Raw genomic sequence first — 12,234 nt, 5'->3', positions numbered from 1 at the left:
TCTTGGTTGAGGCCGGATAGTAGTTTAAACACACGTTTGGTCTCCACTATCCTGCAGTAGATTTTTGAGTCTTCGGAGCTGGTCCACTGGTGCTGTTCGTAGAGATCGATCTTCTGCCACAGATGTGTGAGCGAGCTGAAGAACTGAGTAACAGACATCTCTCCTTGACGTAGGTCGTGGAGAGTGTTCTCAGTTTCAAACAGCTCAGACATATCTTTTGAGTTGGAGAAGATTTCTCTAGCTGCTTGCCAGATTTCTGCTGTCGTTCGGTAAATGAGGAAGGTTTCTCCGATTTCGGGGAGCATAGAGTTTATGAGCCAGGACATCACCATGCTGTTTTCGGCCTTCCAACTCTTGAACGTCGGATCTTCGATCACAGGAGATGTGGCCACGCCTGTGAGGTAGTCATCTTTACCTCGTCCCGATATGAACAGGAGCACAGATTGGGACCACTGTAGGAAGTTGTGGCCATTGAGTTTGTGGCTCGTGATATGTTGGGAGAAGGATTCAGATTGCGACTGAGTGGGCGTGGTCTGAGTGGTGTTCATGATGGTTGATTTTCCCTGCTCTGATACCATGTTGAAGTTTAGAGAGAGAAGATAAAGAAAGAGAGAATCGGAGAAGAGAGAGAGAGAGTGTTCCTAGACTTTGAATATTTCTTGTATTTAATATTAATTTGTATCACCTATTTATACATAAGGTGGGTACAAGAGAGAGTGTAATAAATACATGTGTAAAAACTACTTCTAGGAAAGAGAGAATAATAAATATAAACAGAGAGCAAGACATCGGAAATAGCATGAGAAATAAATGCGACAATTTCCCATGAGGAATGAGTTCCAAGGAGAGGACTTCCGAGGCAAGCTCGACGCGGAATGGCGAGCTAACGAGTTCGACGCGGAAGGGCGAGCTGATGAGTTCGACGCGGAAGGGCGAGCTGACGAGCTCGATTTCAACAGGGATTAATAGCTCTGATCGAGTTATGTGTTTCAATAGTGCCCGACGTTCGAAACATGATTCATTAGCATATTTTCATTTTGTACCTTTGTTCACCAGAATATTGTCAAATAAACAGCATAGATTCAGGCTTGAACCTGTTAAGAAATTAGACAATTTAAATTGGATCAAAATATGTAAAATCTGTGCGAGACAAGATATAAGTTCGAAATGGTATTCAAAAGTTCAAAATTGTAAGATATTAAGTTTAAAATGTTAACAACTACTTCGGAGTTAAAAGTTCGAAGTAAAAGTTCGAAATGTTTGAGATTACTACTAAAATCTTCGAAGCTAAAGATCGAGACTTCGAAGTTTTTTTCTGAGAAAATTTGACGAACAAAAAAAAATTATCATTTTTTTAAAATTAAAGCGTAGAAATGATTGAAACGTACCAATTTTTCTCTCTCAAACGCCAAACAGCGTCGTAAGGTTCTACTTGATACAAGAACTAACATAAGAAGCTTTATACTTTAGAGCAAGAGCAGAGAAAGATGAAGTAGGACAACGGAGAGATTGGGACGCCGTGGGACAAGGAAGACGAAGTGGGTTGAACAAGAAACTTTCTAATTTTCGAGGTTTTGTGCCTTTGATTTTCAGAATGGGTTTGGGAGAGAAGAAGCGTGAGATTGGGTGTAGGAGAGAATAAGAGAGAAAGAGAAAAAAAAGTTTCAAGAAGAGAATAAATAAGTAAGTGTATTTTTGACAATTCAGAGGTCCTAAGTCTTGGTTTTCCTAATGAGTCCAAAGTATAACTTCGTTTCCAAATGTGTTACATGAAGCTTGGAAACTCAAGTTTCCCTTTCAAAAATCTATTGCCTAAGTTTTTTATTCTAAAAATATTAATTTTATTCGTTTTCTGACGTTGAGCGATTTTTTAATATTATTTATGTATCATGAGTCTTTTTTACATACTTATTGATTTATAAAAATTATTTGCCGGTTGACCCATTTGATTTAATGAAATGTGCACCCACTTCATGCTTTTATTGAGCCTCCATAGTTACTTCGATGACTGACTTTACAAACCACCACGAGTCTTTGGAAAACTTTTTAGGCGGTACTCATTTGATAAAAACTATATACCAAACACACTTAACACTTTGAAATTCTCAATACGAGCTTCCGAAAAGAAGATGCATCTTATTAGTATATGTAGTTTTCGATAAATGTATTTAAAACTCTTTTCAACTGCATAGTCTCATACCTACATATCCTCGAAATCATTAAATCTAACATTTTTCTAATGATGTGGGATTGAACAATTTACCCAAAATTTTCATTGTGGATCACGAGGCTGTGACATATTAATACTAGGATTTATCTAAAATGAGAAGAAATAGTTACTACACACACGCACTTAATTTTCAATTTAGTGTACGGTATAATTTCATGTTTATCATTTAAATTTCAAAATATTTCCATCAACAAAATTAATCATATAAAATTATTGGATTTATCTAAACCTTTCCATAAAGTAAGTCTTTTGTTTAATAGATTTTTGCAATTTAAACTTTTGAAACTTTTTTTTAATACTTTGTATTTTTAAAACATAGGGCTCGAGAATCCCTTCCTTCCCACCCATATCAGCATTTCTAATCCGTTCATTTTTATTTTAAACTTTTTTTTAAACAATATCAATAACATAATATTGCTCAAACTCAGTACAAAATCGTCAGGAGCAGCCTTCTCAGCACATGGGGAAACAAACTCCGACCATGTAAACCTTCTTTTTAAATTGACACATGCAAGGATTCAATTACCGCATCTTTTTCACGCGTATATCACGCTGGTATCCACAACCTTCAAGCCCGAGGTAGAGGTTTTAACATAATTTGGAAATGTCTTAACTTTTCGTAAATTTTGCAAATATTACCAAAAAAAAAAAAAAATCGCAAGTACCTTCATTATTTTTGAAAATGCCGCCAATACTGCAATCATTTTAGCAAATACCAAAAATACAACAATGATCTTAACAAATATCGCATGTATTATTCATATTAATTAATTTTTTATGTAATATTTCGCAATATACATTTGTCAAATACCACGGTACATCACGAAAATAAGAGGTAAATCAATAAAATGGAAGCCACGGTATGGTAACAACTAACTATTTATTACGTGACATAATTTTATTTTGATATATTTATATATTTAGTTGTGTATCTTGATTGATTTCAAGACATTGAATTAGACTAATATAGCAGTTAACACATCTATAAATTAATCATTCATTATTTTAGAAACATAAAAAATATTATATCAAATAAAGGGCTGGCTAGGTATCTAGTCCAAATTGATCACCTCTTTTAAAATTCTAGCCCTACTATCACTTAAATTAGGTGACTAACCCAATCCACTAACAAACAATAGTATATTTCTATCTTACCCATCATCAAATACACACGAAACACACGCCAAACACAATTTCTTTACGCACACGAATACTCAAAACCTCTCCGTCTTCTACATGAGAAACTGAAAAACCAAATTCCATCCTATCCGTCGATTTCGAATCCTTAATCTCTCCGATATTACCTCCGACCTCTTTTTCTGCCACCAAATTTATGATTTCGCCACTTCCGAAGCCGATGAAGACGTCTCTGTTCTCAGACTCGGAAAAATGATAAGTAAATATTATTAACAATTCGATTAACCCATAGAACACCATAACCGAAACCCTAGCCCCATCTCCGATCAATTCTCTGTTAGATTAATCATAAAATATGTTATATCAATATTGCTGAAATAATGTTTGTCCTTGATTGTTCACTCAAATAAGTAGTAAATCATATTTACTGTTAGGTTAACTAGTCCTCATCTTTGATATTTTTCCTGTTAGATTAACTAGAAAATGTGCTAGCAATTCTGTTGAAAGTGTTTGTCCTGGAATTTTTTTAACAAATATGTAGTAAATCGGATTTACTGTTATATTTATCATAGAAACGAATTATTTACTCAATGGTTAATATGATTTACATCTATTCCAAATAAAAACCCGTCGTCGAATATCCTGGTTGCAAATCGCAAGGTAATCATGAAAGACGAATCGATTAAAAAAAGATGATTCAAACGTCTGGAAGAAATTGGAAATCGCAAATCGCCGGAAGAAATTGGAAATCGCCGCCGTGAGATTGCAAATCGTCTCTTGTCTTCTCGTGCCGAGCTCTGGAAGAAAAATCCAATGAAATGGAATGATCAGAGGAACTGAGCGAGCTGAGCAGAGGAGTTAGTTAAAACAGTTTATATGAAGGGCAATTTTGAAGGTATGAGAAATATGAGCTATTTCCCTAAATAAATAGATAGTGTAACTATAATTTAGAAATCCCCTCTATAATTAGGCTAGTTGTTTACAAATCTAATAAAAAAAAAGACTTAAAAACGTAAAACAAAATGTATATGTTTTTTTTCCCTAAGTATAAATAAGGGTGTTCTAGAAATATGGTCAAAAGAAAACTTTCTTTTTTGATTTTAGTCTATGTTTGCCAAACTTTATGAATATAGCCAAACAGACTGATAAACAAAAAAAAAAAAATATCTGATTTGCCCTTATCTATTAACAAATTCGTCACTTTCTCTCTCCTAATTTGATAAATTTTTTTTTCATCAAACACAATGGGTCAATTTTTAAAGATCTCGGCGCCACGAATCTGTAGGATTTGGAATCACTAAATTTTGAGTTCGTATGAGATAGATATGAATTTTTGAAATTTTGATTAAAAAAAAATGTTTGAAAAAAAGTATGAATGAGAGAGAAATGACGAATTAAAAAATAAGAGAGATAAAATGATGAATCTAAAAAAAACGTTATATTTATTTAAGGACAAAATATGTAATTTTAACTCATTTTACCTTTAGTGCCATCTAATATATTAACTATTTTTTTAAAACTTTACAAACGTGGGCTAAATCCCAAAACTTAATTTAAGGTGGTCTAGTTAGCTACAAAATTCTATAAATAATTTCAATAATGGATGAAAATAAAATTATATAAAGAACCAAATTTCTCGTTAAATTTAAATTCATTCTGTCAACTTTTCGCTCCATTTCCCTCTCACCGAACAAAGGCCGAAGAATTCACCATAAGAAAACAGTTCGCCATTTTGGCGTCCAGAACTCTAGTCTTATAATCTTTAGCCCTCTTCTAATCTCTGTATTCCGATCTCAACATTTTGGGTCTTTATAGTGTTTGCTTCCAACAGGTATTTCTTCTCGTCACGATTTCCCGACTATGTTCTTTATTACATTCTTGATTTTATGTTTCGTGGCCTCTATGGAAAAAGAGCCGAACTCTGAGACGTCAAAAGAAAGTACTGCGAGTCATCTTAAACCTCGGAAATAGACGCAGTGAAATTAGTTTATTCGAAAAATCTCATCTGGGTATTAGATTAATTTTTTAAAAGGAAATCTGGGGTTTATTTAGATACAAAGGTGATAACAGCACAAAAATGCCTTTGGGAAAAGGGTTTTTAGTTCAATTAATCAGTATGTTACCGGTTGTTTCGTTTTTATTTTCAGATCGTGACGCTTTTTACTCTACTGAATAATAAACTCTTATTTGAGATATTACCGAACATAAATCCAATCATTTACGGACTTGTGTTCTTCGTTGTCATGGTTCAATTGCTCGTATCATAGGTAATTTACGGACTTCGTATATGCTACATTTGATTGTGACAGTAAAGAAGTGAAGCGCATAAACAACTAACAATGTCAAGCCGCGTGAGTCGGGCTCAACTAGCTGTTGCAAATGAGAATCTTCACATCCACCATAAAAGTATTTCCGCTGTTTTTTTTTTCTTTTCGTTTATTCAAAATTTCTATGGTCGATATCAATTTATGTGAAATTATCGTCTGTTTTACATTGACCTAAAGTGTTTTCAATTTTCTTAGAGCCAGCCATTGATTTAGATATCAAAAGCTTGAAAACTGCGACGAAGAAAAGCGGAGCGGGTCGTAAAGCTCTCGGCGACATTACAAACAAATCATCCGTACGTCAAAGTGTTTCTTCTTCGAAGAAGAATTTTGTGCTGAAGGAAGAATTTAATTTGGCCGAGGAAAGGTTTTTGCACGATCACAACAAGTGCATCGAGGAACGACGAACAGCTATGAATAGTTTTATGTTGGACTTGGTGCTTCCTGGACGAGGTATAGTCACTAGTTTCTTAATCGGTACTGTCAATTATGATGGTTGGTTCAATGCTTGAGTTTATAAGGGTTCTTTCTCTGAATCAATAAGATGGTGTAATTTGGGTGCAAGAAGATGCTAATCGAGATAAAATGAGCCTGGTATATATTTCAATATGACAATGACATGAACTACATTAAATCAATTATGTTCAGTAACTCGAATCCAAAATGTTTGAAATTGATTTTTCTCTTCTATGGTATTTCTTATACCTAGATGGATCTTGTCTTCTTACTGTTATGCGTGTAGTATCTCTCATTTTTTTTTCTTCTGATAAATTACAGATGATGTATCTCTGGCTCCAAATCCTGGATTCAATGAAGTACGGTGATTCTTTCTATACAAACAAGTGAAGTTAATGCAAAAGATTATTTGCACACTGTGTCTAATTTCCATGACACTCTTTTCTCGAATTTTATAAGTTAATGCAAAAGATTATTTGCACACTGTGTCTAATTTCCATGACACTCTTTTCTCGAATTTTATGGTATAAATTGTATGTTATCCCTGGTACAGGTCGATCTTGATGGATATCCGGAACCAGAAGAGGTGGTCCTCTCCGAGATCTTTGCCTCCTCAGAATCTTTTTGGGACTCCCCATTTCTCTTGGATTCTCCACCATCCTCTCCCTCTGCATGGCAGTTTGAGGAACCAGATTTTACATTGAGGCTAATCGAAGAAGATGATGACAATCTTGCCTAATCATGTAAGGGAATACAACTGTGGTACTATTCTAGTTGATTACGTTTTGTATAGCCTTTCTTTTTGTTGGATATTGTAGGAGGATTTCATGGAATAATTCGATCCATGTTTGTTTGAGCGAATTTGTATATCAGTGTATGACGATACTAACGTTGATTATATTCTGTTCAACTTCATATTTTCTATCCCCTTGTTACATCTTATTATTTGCGTTACAGGCATTGTTCCAGGACTCACAAGACCAATTTGTATGTCCATAATTAATGTTGATAAGTTTGATGATCATCAGTGTTGCTCTCTAGTCTCTGCTGGTGGCCAAACCGTTGACATGTGAATACGCTAGTCTGAACTAACTAGGGTAAAAATGAGCCAATTTGTAGAATTTTAATTCAATAGGATATACATGAAAACGACCCTTTTGGAGGTTCCTTCATTTTTAAGCTGCACCTGAACCTCTTTTCACATTTTCTGCATTGTTAGTTTCGAAAATTTACCAACTTTTTTTACTTCCCTCGTTTTTTTTTTCACTATCAACAAAACACACTGATATACTCGTGACTTGATCAACTATCTCATGAGGATTCACATAGTACGTCTTATCATTATGTTTTTTTTTTCCAATGTGAACGCAGTTCCGTTGAAAAGTTTGGCATGTTTTTTAGTCTTGCGCCACCAACAATATAATGATGTTGCAACTTGCAAGGAAAATGGTCGGTTGGTAAGTATAAATTTTATGTGTTTTTATAATTTAATAATCACATGGACTTCTGTAACGTGTCTATTAACGAATTATATTTATAATTTTCAGATTGAGATGCACCTATCTATTTCGTAACAAATTGTAACTTTAATTGTTCAGCAAAAATGCAAAACACTTAAATTTAGTCCTGGATTAGGCAGATCAAAGTATTTGGAGAAGAATCAAAGAGAGACTGAACTTACCCTTCAATTCAACTGGTTGGACATTAAAAAAAGGGTCCAGTGACTATCTAGCCATATCAAATGTTATAAATTTTGAAATAGCCAACGTTTCGTTAATTTTTTGTAAATAGCCACGTAAATCTATTTACGCTATAAAAATAAAAAAAAACGCAGAGTAAATATCTAATAAATATGACTATTTACGAAATATTTACAATAGATTTTGGCTATTTACGAAAAATTTACAAAACGTTGGCTAAAACGCAAACGTTTATGTGGCTTATATCGCTAAATTTTTGTTAAAAAAAGGCAACTTTTCCAGTGGTAACAGACCCACTGAATCCACTATGTGCAAGTATAGACACAGATAGGTTATAATATGCGTCACTTTGGAAGATGACAACACATTCAGAAATGGGCTTTTGAATTATATCTTGACAAATCTAACCACCTCCATATAGAAACAGGTTTACATTATTTGCTTTTGAGTGCTTTAGAACACCACCAATGTCATCAGTTCATGCTATTGTGACCTTACAAAAATTAAGCTTTAGTGTTACCAGTCATAATCTTGAAGCTGTTTTGTTTCTGTTACCAGTAGGAAGAAAAGCCTTAATTGGAAATCAAAATACAAAGGAAACCACATTCTCATAAACTCTGCAGAACTTATGATACTTAATTCACATTAGCAATTGTGTAAGTAAAAATGTAAATACTACGAAGCCGGCACAAGAAGCTTACTTAGTTAAGGATAAATTAGGAAGTGTTATGTAGTGCTGAAATTGGATTAAATTACTTGCCTTCAAGTTGAATTAGCAGTGAATCAGAAGAATGCCCGGCTACCGTAGAACACCCTTGATCCATCCTTCTTCTTCTCAATCTCTAATTTGTTGCTGTTGTCGTTGTTAACCATGTCATTGTTATTGGAATCTTTGCTTGCCTCTGATTGATTGAGCTCCATTGGAAGCTTCATCTTCGCCAGAGACTCGGTGAACTGTTGCATACTTCTCATGTACATGTCCACTATTTGCTGCTGCATCGCCGACTGTTCGGCCTCGAGCTGAGCTGAGAAGACTTGGCCGAACTGTGCCGACCCGTCTCTGCTCTCGTTGCTTCTTTCTTTGTCGCTCTCGTCTTTCTTATTGCTCGAGGAACCCGAGTCCCTTTGCTCTCTGCTGCCTTCTCTCCCCTTCTTTGAAGTCGGGGTGTCGGTTTCGGCCGTGTTCGAGAAGGACTCCGTGGCCGCACGGTTCTTCTCGACGGAATCGGCCGAGTTTCTGTCCTCGGTTGTGGTGGAGCTAAAGAAGCCGGAATTCTGAGGGGAGACGGTTTGATCACCACCGTGGGTCTCGTCAGAGGAGTTGGCAGTCATTTCGCAGTCGTAAAAAGGGTTCGGAAGGGAGCCTAGACGAAGGAACGAGGCCACTCCCTCGGAACCGGCCTCTGACATGCCAAAGTACTCGGAAACCATTTTCCGATTCTCACTCACTGTGCTGATATCCGGGAACTCGATCCTCGAGTACTCGACCGGGTCCAAACTCGCCTCCGAAGCCTTGCGATCCAGCAGCACGACCTCCGAGGTGATCGACGAGCTGGCGGGCGAGTCTGACGAGGGATCGAGGGGGAGTGATGACGTGGCCAGAGAGAGGGTCAAGTGGACCGTCCCGGCCGGGGAATGGAAGAGATCGGTGGAAGAGAGAGTGTAATCTTGGGTCAACTTTGGTTTCCCGGCCAATTGGAGAACCGGGACGAGAGCGAAGCCCAAGAGCTGGTCCTCCATGTAGTTTCTGACCCTGCTAAGCATCCAGATTTCGCACTTGAGGACTGAGTCGGGGTGAGTGATCTTCATCCTCAGATTCTGGTTGAAGTCGGGGTTTTTGCCGCCGCCGTTGACGATCCTGGTCGAGAGAGCCTCGTCCGGATCGCAGGTCAGAGAGAACTTTGCGTACACGTCTTGGTTCTCGTAGATGCAAATGTTGTGTATGTTCCGAGCGTGATGGACATAAATATCAAGAACCCCCGAGAACTCGTTCGAGTCTCCGTCGCTTATCGTGTCTGAGCTGAGATTGTAGCGGAACCGCCGGTCCATTGCTTGGGGGGTTTTAGATAGCCTGCAAGATGAAGAAACTTGATGTGAGTGAGTTAGAATGCCTTTAAGTTAGAGGAAATCATACTGAGAATAAGAGTATAGCAACACACGAGATCAATCTAAGCTATCTATTATTGGTAACAGTGTTAAGAACTGATGCTTTGTATACAAGATATAAGGCAAGAGATTAAGGTAGAAAGAATTACAAAGGGAAAAATAACGGAGATTACTTTGTGGAAGGTCAAGAGTTGGTATTATGATGGTGATGATGATGATGGTTATAGTTTATTTTTTGACGACTTTCTATTGGCTTCTTGCTCTGCTTTTGGGGGTGGTTGGAGAGAGTAGTGGTGTTTGATCAAGTTTTATATATTGCTTCTCTGCTTTGCTTTGCTTTCACTTCTCAATTCTCTCTAAAAGGGTCACTGATTTCTCTCCACTCAGAAAAGACGAATTGGAGGGACCTATTTTTGGACCCACCCATCTCCGTCAATTATCATCACTCGTCTCTCACTCTTACTAAGCTGTTCGCACAAAACAAACGCAAATAGCCTTAATAAACACAATTTCACACACACCCACTTAAGGGCTATAAAAGTCTCCAACACAGTGACGTCCATATGTTCATTACTTTACCAAGCATTAGTCAGCTTAATTCGGATTAAGATAAAACCTCTTGAGTACGTACGTATTATTCCATCTTAACTTCTTTTCAAAATTTCCGACTTATTTCATATAACGCGAATGTTGCATTTTATATATATGATGTGATGGTTTTTTTTTCTTCATATTTACTATGCTCGCGCGGGCAAATATTAAGTAGAATTATTGTTTCAAAGTCCAAACGGAGTAAAAAGATAAGATGAAATCCACGTGTTTTTTAAGTTTCAGATGTTTTTTTTTTTTTTTCCCTGAAGGTAAGATCTACGTAGACGGTGAACCTATAACGGCGATGAAAAATAAAAACGTTCTATATTCCTAAGTTAAACCACCCACAATTCGTGTTCTTTTGGATGATTGGAATTTACCGTCTGGTAAGCTCACTAGTGGTTGTCTAAATGAGTAATTAACAACACATATCCTTTAACAGAACTTTGACGTTAATTGGTATCCCCCATTAGCTAAAATACTAGCCGGGATTAGACGGTCTTATCATAGATTCCGCCTGTCATATAGATGGGGTTCAACTAATCCCGACCTCAGAGGAAGTGATTTCTATTTGACTATGTTGAATTTTGGGTGGCATAGTTTAATTTGACAAAATAATATGGTTAAAGTTGTTCAAGATAAGTTGCAAGAAGTTGTTAAAGACTCGAGCCACTTAAAATCACATGTCCTCCCACGTAAATATAACTGGAAATATTTTTTTTTTCAGTTCTGAATTTTATGGTGAGATATTTTCAGATATTTGATTTTCGAGAATATCAAATTCGCGAGAGATTTAATGTTAACCTAATAAAGCTCATTGTGGATCAAATTAGGTTAATCACTTTTTTTCTTTTCTTTTCTGTTTGATCAGTTCACGCCGACCTTAGCCTTGAAACCAGTATGTCTGCCTTGGAGATCTTCATCGACAGCTAGTTTTAGGTACTTGCTACTGCTTTATTTTATTTGTGTAGAGTTTGTGAGTGCGTGTTTTGCATTGACGTGCTGTGTCAATGTTCGGGAAAGGATTGCGTGGAAAAGAGTGGAATTTAGATTGTCATCCATTGGAGAGATCAAATGAGTAGGTGTTCGAGAGAGAGAGTATGCAAATCTATATCATGCACCTTTGATTATTGAGATAATTGATTGCTTTTCACACGGATGTATCAGTCCATCTGAGTAGGTGTTTTATCACCAAACATAGTTACCAAATCGATGTCTCATTTGTTGCTTTCTGATTGATTGTTTGTTTTATTGTTGTTTTAATTAATCGTATTAAAAACAATCAGTTGTCCAACAAGTTGTTTAATGCTCTAGTTTAATAACCATCTTAAAACATGTTTAGTAATTTCAAACTCTTCCCATGAAACAAAGAGGTAAAATTAAAAATGGTGAAAGAATCTCACTTGCTCAACTAGAGCCTTGAGAGTCGTCACCCCTCATTATTTTCACGAGAATTTGCTTATTAAGTTGTTGAGTGAAAACTAGTGTTTCAGCTTATACTTTGGCAAAACACCTTGACTAACTAGAGTTTGTGTAGTTAGATAGGAAATTAAATATAAGAAACACGACGTGTAAGTTCATTAGATATGAGCATTATGTGAAGATAGCTTTTAAATGATCGAGACAAACTTCGATTAGATGTGATGTTTAAGGAACCGTTACGACACAAAGATGATCATATGAGGGTTGA

At 36.3% G+C, this 12,234-nt stretch overlaps 2 protein-coding genes across 9 annotated transcripts; one reads left to right on the top strand and one right to left on the bottom strand.

Moving 5' to 3' along the window:
• The first annotated feature begins 5,035 nt into the window (after nucleotides 1-5,035).
• On the top strand, nucleotides 5,036-7,761 carry LOC149380875 (protein PATRONUS 1-like). Of its 4 annotated transcripts, XM_089600951.1 has the most exons (6): nucleotides 5,036-5,198; nucleotides 5,677-5,773; nucleotides 5,890-6,144; nucleotides 6,469-6,506; nucleotides 6,701-6,890; nucleotides 7,519-7,761. In XM_089600951.1, the coding sequence occupies exons 2-5, from the start codon at nucleotides 5,707-5,709 to the stop codon at nucleotides 6,884-6,886; spliced, it is 546 nt and encodes a 181-aa protein (XP_089457077.1). In that variant the 5' UTR covers nucleotides 5,036-5,198; nucleotides 5,677-5,706; the 3' UTR covers nucleotides 6,887-6,890; nucleotides 7,519-7,761. The 4 variants fall into 4 exon arrangements, with proteins under 4 accessions (XP_089457077.1, XP_089457078.1, XP_089457075.1 ...); XM_089600952.1 differs by lacking the exon at nucleotides 7,519-7,761 and having other exon boundaries at nucleotides 5,682-5,773; nucleotides 6,701-7,071; XM_089600949.1 differs by lacking the exon at nucleotides 7,519-7,761 and having other exon boundaries at nucleotides 6,701-7,071.
• Nucleotides 6,690-10,420, bottom strand: LOC149380874 (Calcium-dependent lipid-binding (CaLB domain) family protein). Of its 5 annotated transcripts, none has more exons than XM_089600947.1 (3): nucleotides 10,127-10,420; nucleotides 8,608-9,918; nucleotides 6,690-6,815 (listed from the first exon to the last, which is right to left on the bottom strand). In XM_089600947.1, exon 2 carries the CDS (start codon nucleotides 9,894-9,896, stop codon nucleotides 8,631-8,633), a length of 1,266 nt encoding a protein of 421 aa, XP_089457073.1. In that variant the 5' UTR covers nucleotides 9,897-9,918; nucleotides 10,127-10,420; the 3' UTR covers nucleotides 6,690-6,815; nucleotides 8,608-8,630. The 5 variants fall into 5 exon arrangements, with proteins under 5 accessions (XP_089457073.1, XP_089457074.1, XP_089457072.1 ...); XM_089600948.1 differs by lacking the exon at nucleotides 6,690-6,815 and adding an exon at nucleotides 8,204-8,340; XM_089600946.1 differs by lacking the exon at nucleotides 6,690-6,815 and having other exon boundaries at nucleotides 8,406-9,918; nucleotides 10,103-10,420.
• Nucleotides 10,421-12,234: the final 1,814 nt, after the last annotated feature.

Source organism: Urtica dioica, chromosome 11, assembly GCF_054948205.1.
Source record: "Urtica dioica subsp. dioica isolate 48M chromosome 11, U.dioica_male_clone48M_v1_H2, whole genome shotgun sequence".
NCBI classification, from domain to species: Eukaryota; Viridiplantae; Streptophyta; class Magnoliopsida; order Rosales; family Urticaceae; genus Urtica; species Urtica dioica.
The sequence above is the reverse complement of the archived record's forward strand: the minus strand, read 5'-3'. Positions and strand labels throughout refer to the sequence as shown.